At 35.9% G+C, this 12394-nt stretch overlaps 2 protein-coding genes across 2 annotated transcripts; one reads left to right on the top strand and one right to left on the bottom strand.

The window, feature by feature from the left end:
* Positions 1-9: 9 nt before the first annotated feature.
* Positions 10-3777, top strand: LOC142628037 (protein CANDIDATE G-PROTEIN COUPLED RECEPTOR 2-like). The gene is made up of 6 exons (XM_075801976.1): positions 10-609; positions 2196-2387; positions 2744-2906; positions 3006-3108; positions 3209-3290; positions 3431-3777. The coding sequence occupies exons 1-6, from the start codon at positions 322-324 to the stop codon at positions 3506-3508; spliced, it is 906 nt and encodes a 301-aa protein (XP_075658091.1). The 5' UTR covers positions 10-321; the 3' UTR covers positions 3509-3777.
* A 2524-nt stretch (positions 3778-6301) lies between these two features.
* Positions 6302-9336, bottom strand: LOC142627440 (acyl carrier protein 1, chloroplastic-like). The gene is made up of 4 exons (XM_075801302.1): positions 9034-9336; positions 8276-8386; positions 7126-7248; positions 6302-6626 (listed from the first exon to the last, which is right to left on the bottom strand). Exons 1-4 carry the CDS (start codon positions 9106-9108, stop codon positions 6504-6506), a joined length of 432 nt encoding a protein of 143 aa, XP_075657417.1. The 5' UTR covers positions 9109-9336; the 3' UTR covers positions 6302-6503.
* Positions 9337-12394: the final 3058 nt, after the last annotated feature.

The raw sequence follows: 12394 nt of genomic DNA, 5'->3' as shown, positions 1-12394 counted from the left end.
ATATTTCTTTTTACACAGTACAAACTTGTTTAGTCTTTCTTTCATCTCTTTGACTCAAAATGCCAAATAAAAAAGCACTCTACCAAACTGTCAGTCTCATTGAAGATTAGATGACAGCACGCTTTGCAAGATCAACTTTGAAAGTTGTGGAACCCATTTTCTGCCGCTTGTCCTCAACAACATAAAACAGAGCACAACAAACTCTGTTTGTTTTTCTGGTACCTAAAAAACGACATAGTATCATAAACTCTCAGAACCTAGGGTTAGGGTTTGTTTGTTTGTTTGTTTGTTTTTCCAAATCCTTCAATCAAATTGTCTCAAATGCGAGATCTCCAAGAATCACTCACAGTCTCTGCGCTCCCAAACCTACCAATCACAGCAGCTTCATCGCCAATTTCTCCAAGGTTCTACGACTGGCTCTTCGAGTGCCATGGGTTCTGGCACAACGTGGCTCTCATTGTTCCGAACCTTCTCTTCATCTTCTACTTGTCGTTTCAAGCAAGGAAGAGCTTCTCCAAGCTCACTCATGGCCGCTCTTATGTGATCATCGCTTACTACGCCTGCCTCTGGCTTGCTAGCCTGCTCAATTTGATCTGGTGCACTTTTCAGGTTCTGGGTTTTCTTTTTCTTTTTTTTCTTTATGCTTTTTTTTTTGGATTTGTGTGATGGGTTATTGCAAATTTGAGTTCTTTTTCTGTTTTGGGTTCTTGAAATTTTGGGTTTTTGTAGCTCTTTCTGGTTTGTTAAATTTAGTAGCTGAATATGCCTGGGTGATTTCCTTTTTGGGCTTCTTCAATTGTGGTGGTTGCTATATGGGGGTATTAATGGCTAAATTTGTTTTTGATTTTGGCTTTTGGCTCATGGCTTTTGTTTGTGATTTCTGAATTTGGATTCTTGTTCTTCGATTTAGTAACTGAACTAAAGATGACTTTCCAAAAATATGTTATGGATTCTTGTTCAATAGTTGGGATTTTTAAAATCACAAAAATATGTTAAGGGGATATGCTTGTGTGTTTGAGCTAGCGCACGTTGTACACAGAAAAGGAAGAAAAGTGGGAAAAAGAAGAAGAGAGAGTTAATGCTTGTGGTTGATTCCTTGAATGGGTTTAGTTGTTAGTGGGTCTGTGGGTGTATATTCGGATAATTTGGGCTTTTAATTGGGTACAGTGACTTTATTTGGGGTAGTAAAATTAGGTTGTAGAAACCTGTGTCTTTGGACTAACATCAAGCTGTTATTTATTTGTTTTACCTTAAAAAAAAAACTAACATCAAGCTGTATGGTTTATTTGAGTAAAACCAAATCACTCAAGAATCTGAATTGGAATACTGAATATAGTGGTTTCCTTTAGTGGAAACTACTATGAAATTTACTGTCAAAATCATCTTTATTTTAGCCAGAGTACATGAAAGATTAATGGAGGAACTTTGGTGGCCAATAGAACTTTGGATTTGATCACGTTTACTTGTTAGAAAAATTACATATTTGATCTGCGTGCAGGTCGATATCTAAAATATGATTGAAAATTACTTTTGGCAGCTAATCTCTGCACTTGGAAGAATATAAGAATGGTCTTGTGGCCTATGAATGTTTGGTGGCAACCAATGTATTGATTGAAAGGAGTTAGGAAATGCACAAAAGAAAGAATAATGTTAAAAAATATAATCTTTTTTACTTACGAAAATAAGTTTAGAATAGGAATGTAGAAGGCGTCAAAATTTTCTGTTAAGGGCCATCCTCTTGCATGGTCAGTTGGTCACATTTTGCTGATGCTCTTGAAGCTTGATTGTTTCTGTAACTCTTTCTTTTCACTTCAAATTTATGGTTCCAACAAGTGTACACTTTGATTTACCTACATGTTCTTATCTAGTTTGTATGCACTTGTAATGTTTAACTTGATGATTTGGGAAGCAAGCCTTTTGTGCTTAGCATTATTTTATCACCGTTGTTTCAAAAATTCTTGTTAATTTACAAACCATTGCACATTGACATATTTCATGCCACTGTCCGATTTTCTTAAATTGGTTTTGTTATGCAACAAGTTAGATGCCTTCTCAGAAACACCTTAATTTTGTTTGATCACACATGCTAGGCAACTGCTACTGAACCTTGTTTATTGTTTTTGCTATCTAAAATCCTCTTTGTTGGACATTTCCTGGTGTTTTAGCTAAGAATTGGATTATCTTTGTTGACACAGGCATGGGAGTGCACTCCTGGAAAAGAACTAGTTTGGAATCTCTTATCTTTGTTTACAACATCTGGAATGCTGTTTTTGGAAGTAAGTTTGGTGGCTTTTTTGTTCCAAGGAAATCATGTGAGTGGATTAGAAGCTTTGACAAAGACGTTTGTGGTCTCAGGGCTTATCATTGGTTTAGATTTACTTCTAAAGGTATTTCTTGATTTCTGATGTGTGTGTGTGTGTGTGTGTACACATATGTATCTTATAAATAATGTTTGCCTGTCTGTGATCATGACAGTATATTTTGCAAGGGAAAAAACATGATATCTTTCCTTCTTATATGTGTGTTAATAATGCACTCAGCATTTCTTAAGTCTCAGCTTGCAGAGTTACGGACCGATGAATTCCTATGCCATTTCTAATTGACTCTGTATGGAATTGAATCTGATATATAGGTGCTTTTGCACATATTGAACTACACATTAATGCTAGTACTTAAGTATGGATTAATGTCAATACTTCCTTTTTAATTTTTTCTTAACAAACTTGTTGACATTTTTTTCCAGGCAATTTATATGTTCGGATTTGGGATCCCATTATTCATTGACAGTGATGATCATACACATCCATTGAAGTGGAACTTGTGGGTTATTCATAGGCTGGTACTGACTGCGGTTTATGGCTTCATACTGTTCATGTACCATTCCAAATGGAGAGAAAGATTACCTGGTAAGTTTGTCTGACATATGCAAATTGTTACAGTTGTCTCATATCAATTTCATGATTGTTTAATCTTGGGTTTTTTTTTTTTCTTTAAATTATCTGCAGCAAGACCTGCATTCTACAACTATATTGCTGTCATGTTCTTGATGAATGCTCTTGCATTATTAGCTTGTGCACTTACTGGAAGTGGGGCTGGTTTTGGGTTCTGGTAATTTTTATTCAATCTCTTTCAATTAATTCCACAGAAACATCTATTTCAGAGTCATTTTTCTAATGGCCTTTTTTTTTTGCTAAATCTTTTGTAACAGGTTGTATGGCGCCACCATTGTTTGCTACCATGCCTTCTATCTTCCTCTTCTATATGTAACATTCCTTGCAGACTTTTTCCAGGTCATTGTCATCATTTATTCTTCGTGGCATTTATTTTGTTAAAAATATGTTTTCATTGATCTTGATCAACCCCCAAACCTTTTTAAATATAACTTATAAGATTTTATTGTTTTAAATTGATGTTTTCTTGATGACCACAGGAGGAAGATTTACATTTAGAGAATGTATACTACTCGGAGATGAAAGATGCTGGTTTCTTTGATGGTGACTGGGAGTGATATGGTTACTTCTGAATCAAAATATGATCTTGTGATCATACTCTGTAAATGCAAGTAAATATGTACCAGAATTACAAACTGTTGAGATGTAAGGGATGCTTATAATGTTTGTATGGCTTCTTATCTTTTTCTCATTTCACTTCTTTTGCAAATGTTGCTTCCCTATTCAAAAAGCTAATAGTATGGAGTGTACCTTGTCTACATATATACTTTGCATTATATTTATTTGGATATATGGTGAAATAGGTGTAAGCATGGGATTTTTCAAATTCCAAAATGCATAATAATTACTAATGTATTGATAACGTCATGGTGGTTTAGAATCAAAGTGGGGAGCACATTTTGTTTATCTGTATAATCCACTTCCATCTCCTCATTTGCAATAACTTGTAAATTTGCCTGTACCATGTGGTTGGTTTCTTTTGGCACGTAGGATTCAGTTTGCTTCACGTCAAGTAATCATCTTTATTATGGCAGATTGATGTGAAGTGACAATGGCTTTTAGGCTGATTGGCAGCTCTCTTATGTAACCACTTGTGAAAAGATTTCTATAGCAGATTGGGAGAAGGGGGGGGGGGGGTGTTGGAGGTTGTTGAGACCAAGGCATCAGGTTTTCTGGCAATTTCCTTCTTGATCGGGGGTGGACTAACTGCCGGCCCTAGGGTTGTTATCAGGACCAACTCACATTCACAGTTTTAAGGCTTTTAGCATTCTTTGATTTGGGAATCAGCTTCGAAGGTAGTCGGAAGAGGGCATAAGATTGGCAACGTAGCACCAAACAACCCCCCCTCCCCCTCCTTTCTCTCCCAGTATGTGTAATTTGATAGTGCTTCCATATGACTGGCTGCAAAGCCTGCCCTTCGACAGTGTCCTCAACGTGGACTTCTGATGTGGGAGATAGGGATAGGGATATAGGGTGCCACTGTTGTATTGCAGGTTTGCAGCTCTTGCTTAAGCCGCATTGAGGGTATGGACTAGCCTATCAACTGAATGATTAAGTTCTTGTGTAGTGTAAAGTATGGGTTCTCTAGGTAGCTCAATTAGTAAAGTTTCTCTCATAAAATAATAATAATAATTAAGTTTCTTGTTATCAATAAGAGATTTCGGTGTTTTGGCCCGACGATAATAAACAATTATTATGAAATGACGTAATAAGTTTGAAATACTATTGGCCCTTATGTTATCAGCTATAGGCTTGGAATTCTATCATGAGCTCTACATTTAGGTTTGGGTTCTTTGGAATACTATCGTTCCCTTATGTTATCAGCTACGTTGTTTCCCCTTATGTTATCAGCCACGTTGTCTCAAATCTATGATAGGATTGCTCTACTCTTTGGACATTGGCAGTTATTTTATTATTTTTGGTAACTTTTAGAGCAATTACATCAGTTCGTCCAAATTTTTTGTCTATTTTGCAAGAAAAAACATACTTTTTCTATTTTACACATCCACTTTTACAGAACACCCACATCAGTTTATCTAATCTACATATATATTCAATGAAATATTCATTCTTTTACATTTTTTATTATTTTCTCACTCATGGCCTCTCTCTCTCTCAGACCCAACCACCGTCATCATCACCCAGCCACCATCATGCCGAAATGCAGACCTCTCAGACCCAAGCTTTGTGATTTTTTTGTTTCTCATTCTCATGGTTGATCAGAGCCTAGATCAAGCCAAAACCCAGACCCATTCAAGCCAAAACCCAAAGTTGATCAGAGCGAAGGTTGATCAGACTCATTCAAGCCAAAGTCGACGTCAACGAAGAGGACGCTATGTTCTCCGTTTACCAGATCGCCAGCTCTGACCCACTCAAGGACTCGGCCACTGATTCACCGATCTTCCACAACAACAATCACAGCAATGACAACTCTTTCTGGATCGGATGGTTCGATTTCGCCCCCTCCAAAGGAGATGGAGCCTGAGGAAGGCTTCACTCTCAGGGAATGGAGGAGGCTGGATTGAGGGGCCGGAGAGAGAGGTGAGAGTAGAAGCTAAAAAGGAGAGAGTGAGGTGAGGAGAGAGAAACAAATAATAAATTAATAGATAGACAAGCTATAGTAACCTTGTAAATATACACGTTTACTGTAGCTTGTGGATGAATTTGTATATTTTTACACAATTTTATACCCACTGAAGTGGGTGTTTTTTTGGCCAAAATGTGTAAAATAAAAGAGTTTTTGTATTATAGAAGAGTATTCACCAGCTAATGTGGATACTTATAGTCCAAGATTATTTGCTTTGTATGTCATTTTCATTTCTTTCTTTCTTAAATTAATTAAGAATAAGAGATGGGTTGATAAGACTCTCAAACTGATCAACTTCAAGAGTCCATGATAGGACGAATCCCAGTTCACTTTACAAATCAAATTCCCTGATGGCATAGTTGAAGCCAGAAGCCTAACAGTATGCCATTCAGAAAAGTTGTTGAGTAATAAGCAGCAAATACTATTCCTGAATCATCATGTAACACGCATCATTCCATCTTTTCGGATGCAATTCCCAGGAACTGGGACTGCAAACTGATTTGTCAGGTCCTTGCCTGGAAGGGTGTCATGTCTATTCATAGATAGATTTTGCTCCAGGGCTAACTCCTTCGTTAGGAGGGTAGGCACGGTGGGAATGGTCATATATGTAACCTTTTTTTCTTTTTTTTTTTTTTTTGTGTGTGTGTGTGTGGAGAAAGGTTCATAGATGTAATATTGCACAACCAAACAACCTTTATGCTGTCAATAACCTTTACCTTAAGGGCCATTCTTCATTTGATCATAGAGTGCATAACCATTAGGCTAGAAAAAAAAAAGCAGTAATTTAATGCATAGGCATGTCTTCATAATTTGACAACCAACTTGTTCCTTTCAGATTTAACAAACACAAGATCTGATTTCATTACTAAATTGCTGTATAATCCACATACAGCAGGCTAAAACATGACAGCAGTAAAAACCATTTTCGATGTTAGGTTGAATGTTACTTCGATGCGCCCTTTTGCTCACTTTTTCTCAATGAGCTTCTCAATGAGATCTGCTGCATCCTGAACTGTTGCAATGCTCTGGGCACTCTCCTCTTCTACACTGATCCCAAATTCCTCCTCGAGTCCCATCACGATCTCAACCTAAAAAGGTGTGAAGTGTCATATGTTAAACAGGCACCACCCAAAAACGTTTAGTAGACTTTAAAAGCAACCAATTAAAACTAAAAATAACTTGGACAGAAGGGAATGAAATCAAAGCAGTTCATCTCCCTCTCTATCCTTATGGAACTGATTCATGACTTAAAAAGAAAAAGTCTCTACACTAAGTCCTGGCATTCATCACATCACCATCGCTTACCACTATGATCACTAATTGACAATTTTGGCAAAGAAGTTACATATCACTTTTAGATTAGTACCACAAAATCCATGAGAAAACAGATGAAGAGGCGATGTTGAGAAAATAAAAATTTTATGGTACATCAAGCAATGCTATTAACCTGTGCTCATAGGACATAAGTGGGTGCACTTCAATAAACAAGAAAAAACCATCACAATTAGAGAAAGGTGAAATTGTGTAAAATTGTTGTCAGAATATCTAGTAGTATTGTGTAATTGTTGACAGATAATTGCTTAGTACCGTGTCGAGTGAGTCAGCCCCAAGTGCTGCAAATTTTGACTCGCCAGTAACTGTAGAGTCATCAGGTAAAGCCAGCTGCTTCTTCACTATATTACACACCTTTTCTACGGTCTCTGGTTTGGCCTGCTCATTTACATATAATACATTTGTTATAACTTGCATATTTTCAAGAGAATTTGCATAAAATGCACAAGATTCCCAACATAAAAGCCAACAAGGAGACAGAAATAAAACGAATAGAATTTCCATAGTGCTGGTGCACACCACAAGATAACAGAAGTCAATTGTAATTTATGAGTCATTGAGACGCATTAACATAACATCAACCAATGTTGTGAGGATATTAAGAATATAACAATATTAACATATCCGTATAAAACTTCTTGAACACCCTCTGGATGATCCACATTATAAAGTCCCAATAATCAGATGATGGGGTTTCCATATCAAATAATAAATTCCTACAATGAGCTTCAAGAACATTCTACATCTGCAGAAAACTGATACTATTGGCATAAAATTAATAGGTAGTGGAGTGTCTTCACTTCAGGACTTCCACATAAGAAATATTATGTCATCCTTGAGTGTTACATCATGACCGATACTTTATTTTATGGAAAGATATGGCTCCATAATTAACCTAGGGTCAACATGAGCAAAGTTGCACCCCTCTAGTCTTACATTAGAACTAAAGGATGAGGCACCTACCTCCTATTAAAAAGAATTGTTAAGCCTGCCAGATACAGAATTAGGAATTTGTGATATATTAATTCTGTGTTTGACATCATACTTGGAGTAACTGAGTATTTTATTCAGCTTCCAATCAATTGATCATAAATTCAAAATTGATAAGAGCAAATGGTGTCCAAATTTTCTATCAATATAACCAAAACTTAATTCAATTTGCTTTGTCATATAGAGAAACAGATTTGGTGGTCATGCAAGACAAAGTAAAAAGCTCAATGAACAATCATGGACCCAATTCAATTCAATTCAGAGGGATCTTTCATTCACATTTTTTTTCAGTCAAAAACGTTTTATAAAACTCTTGTACTCCCGAATTTGGAGTATCTTACATTCACGCAATTCACAAAGTTCAACAAGAAATCGATATTTCATGAGAAAAATACTCCATGAGCTAAAAACTTACAGCACAAGAAACCTGAAGACGAACTGGCAGTGGCCGCATCCTAAAAGAGAGGCTGCTTCTTCCATAAAAAGAAAGCGAAACTGGCTTCAAACCAGAAACCCTTAGTGTTGCCTGTTTAACACATTCAACCACAAGAACCTCAATTGAATAATTTACATCAGAAAAATAGAATAAAAAATAATAATTAAACTACCTCCAATTTTTGTAAGGCAAAGTACAAAGTTTAGAATGCGAAAAGGGTAGTGCTATTTCCACACCTATATTGGGCACTTCCAAAACCACACCACGCCACATGTCATAGAGGGGTGTGCAAGCAGTCATTATCGGTGTGGAAATAGTAATTCCTTTGAGTAAATTGTTTTATGAGCCATGAAGCTGGGCATTTTATAGTAATCAATAATCACATTCGTTTACTAGTAGTATATTTTAATTATCTTTTTTATTTAATGTTTCAAATATTTTTAACGGACTATCCACAACACACTAATCACTAAAGTTTTAATAAATATTTATGGGGATAAGAGTTCTTCTAAATCAAATCACATAGTTATAGCACATAGAAATGAGAATTGATAAAACGAAACCCACATAACATATAATATGAAATCCCACGGGTCAAATCATAATTGCAATGGAACTCAGATTAAGCTATAATACTGAAAAGTTAACTGACAAAAATAATAGGAGATTTTATTAAGGATTGGCAAATATTTTGATGAGAATGAAATTTGAGGTGGGAACATTAAACATAAACATACCAAGCCATGTTGGAAGGAGTGAGAAGGGCGAGAGTGCATGGAGATCAACGGTGATGCACCGGCTGTGGCTGCCATTGGAGGATTCTACAGAAGGAGAGAAAATGCAGGAGAAAGAGAGAGAGAGAGAGTTCAGAGTTTTGATGTTGTTTTAAGGTGTAGTAGATTGCATATATAGGAGGTTTAAGTATAGTTGTTGATGTTTGTTGACAAAGGTTTCAAGGGGACTTCGGAGATTCCAAGGTTGGAGGTTTTGGGAGTTTTTGGGTTTTGGACACCTGTCATTTGCTGTCGTTTATGTAAAATGGTGGTGCTGTCAAAATCAAATGTTAAAGACTGGAAGAGCCACATCTGGGCCGGCTTTGAAATGGACTTTAATATAGTTGGGTTGTAGTCTGTTCTTTTGTTTTTCTAGCTGTAGTGGGCTTAAATAGTTACTCGCAAATGGTCTAACTTGGTGGTTTTTTATTTAAAAATTCAACTTCACTTTTGGAACTATTGGTCTTTGCAACTGTATCTAGAAAATTTTTGGTTGGGTTAACATTTTCTTTTGTCTTTACTCAATCACTCCCCTGTCCCATGATCATAGCCTAATATATTTTTTTTTTTAAAGAATCACCATCTATCTAATTGTTTAATTGCCAATTGCCTTTTAGTGTTAACATTTGTAACCAACGCCTTAGTCTCCACTCAAGAAATAACAAATTAAAAGCACGTTCAAATTCAGCCACTCCACTTACTTATATGGCAAGCTGTTACGGATTTTAATTTAAAATTACCACTTAAATTACTTTTTTACCCAATAATAACAGCCAGTAACAACTTGCCACCTAAAATTTTTTGTGAAATTATTGTTAAAATATTGTGGACATAACATTTTTCAAATTAATTATAAATTCATTTGCAAGAATAGATTGTTAAAATAATCATATTCAAACTTATATCAATTGAGTTTAAAAAAAATAGAGTCAAGGGGTTCAAAATTTTATTTTAGGAGGTCAAAAGTCAATAAAAAATTAAAATTAAAATTAAAATATTATATATATAAAAAAATTTTGGCCATCTCAGATGACGCCGCCCCTAACGGTCGAAGGTGGCATTTTTACTTGGGGTATAACTAATAACTATAGTAATATCCTGTCAATTGAAATTGGGTGTGTAAAACAAGAAAATCGAATGAATCCTTGAGTGGTCTAGTCCCATGCACCCAGGGACGGACCTAGGATTTCAAGCTAGGGGGGTCGAAGATAAGCGAATTTTTTTTTTTTCAAATACGCATCCATATAGTATTAATAAACTATCAACCTAGAAAAATACTCAAAAATCATTGTTTCTTAATATATTAAGATACAATCATCTACCAACAAAAACAAAAGACACGAAACACTATTGTTTCTTAATACAATCATCTATGAAAAGGAAACTCGACGCTCTTTCAAATCTTCAAATTCATCTATAATTGAATCCAGACATTTAAATGTCGAAGCTATATCATTTTCAATGTATAACATCAAAGAGTCCGTCAAAAAATCATTTCCATTTTATTTCGAAGGACACTATCGACACTATGATTTTATTATGCAATACCGACAAACACTTTACAATTTTAATTCCTTGAAAGTTGAATCACTTTTCCTATTGCTGTGACTTGTACCTATTTTATTGCCCAACCACCACACAACAAACAGTCAAACTCTAATATTTTCTCAAATCTCTAGAGACTCACTCTACTCTCTCTCTCTCTTTTCTATATAATATAAGAGAGATAGTCACAAACACAGAGTCACAATTCACAAAGGCACAAAGATAGTCACAAAGCCAAAAAGCCAAAAAAAATAACACAAGCACAGATTCACTAAAACACAAACCACACAAGCATAGATTCTGAGATTTTGAAGGATAGATTAAATATTTGAGTCAGTTGAGTGTGAAGTGTGAAGGCTGGAGCAGATCAAAGCTAGCAGCGGCGTCACGGTGAGATGGGTGTTGCGTGTGTCTACAAGATGGGTCTCGCGTGGTAGCGGCGTCACGGCGTGGGCAACAACAACAAGCTCTCACCTCGCATTTTGGCGGCTTCACTCACGGCGTGGGTAGTGGCAGAGTCTCTCTTAGTCTCTCGCCTCTCACTCTCTCTGTCTTGCTAGTTGCCTCTTAGCACTTAGGTTTTCTTTTCTTTTTTTCTTTTTTTTTTCCTCGTTTGGAGACAATATACTCTTCGGACTGCTGGGTAGGGTAGCCTGGGTTTACATTTTTTAACTAACCCTTTTTTTTCTTTTTTTTTTACATGTGGGCTGGCCGGCTGAGTTTTGGACTGCTGAGTTTTAATGTGGGCAGTGGGCTGGCTGGCCGGGTTTTACAAATTTGGAGGGGGCCAAGCTAAAATTAAGGTGGCCCAAGTCTTTTTATTTTTTGGGATTGGGATGGTTCAGGTGAGGGGGGCTGGAGCTAAAATCCAAGGGGGGCCCAAGCCCCCCTTTTTTTTTTGTTGAAAATTTTACATACTAAGAAAATTTTGTTTTTGGGCCCGGGCTCCCTTAGGCCCCCACCTGGGTCCGTCCCTGCATGCACCTTAGGCATTAGTTGGTATTATCATATATAGAGTTGGTTGATATGCGTTTAATAAAAAATTATGTCCTGTAACAAATGTATGTATTGGATTTGGATGTCTAATCATCATTTACATACTTCACTAATGGTTTTTAGAATAAAATATCATTTTGGTAATGTGTAACTTTTGTAATCACATATGAGCAAATAAACTCGGCCAAAATCATAGGCCAAACAAGTGTAATTAACTCTCTCTTCTTCTTTTTCTTAAAAAGAAAAAATTCTCTCTTTTTCTATGTTTTATTCCAATTTTGTGAAATATGAATTTACAAGAAAAAAAAAAAAAGAAGAATTTTAAGTGGTGCGGTTCTAAGGCCTACATCCACTATTTCATATTTTTCTTTTATATTGCAATACAAATCTCTTTCACAGAGGTCTCTACTCTCTCTATATATAAACACATTCTTGGGAGACAAATTTCAACAATTATTTAATCTACATTTATTTCTGGAGCCATTTCCTTCCTTTTGCGTCTTATTTTGCTGATTACGCGGGTAAGACTTTGCTGATTGGGTTGGTGAAGTTTCTTTATAAGTTTGGTCTTCCTCAACGGGTAGGCTTGGTGGATTTTCCTTATTTTCTTCGTCTTGGACAATACTTTTTTAGAGAAATGTTATATCTACAAAATTTTCACAACAAATCTTAAATGACAGGTTGCTATTGACTGTTATAGGTGAATAAAAAAGTAATTTAAAATGTATATTCAAATTAGAATCAATAACAACTTGTCACCTATGATTTGTTATGAAATTGTTGT

Source organism: Castanea sativa, chromosome 3, assembly GCF_040712315.1.
Source record: "Castanea sativa cultivar Marrone di Chiusa Pesio chromosome 3, ASM4071231v1".
In the NCBI taxonomy this organism is placed as follows: Eukaryota; Viridiplantae; Streptophyta; class Magnoliopsida; order Fagales; family Fagaceae; genus Castanea; species Castanea sativa.
The sequence above is the reverse complement of the archived record's forward strand: the minus strand, read 5'-3'. Positions and strand labels throughout refer to the sequence as shown.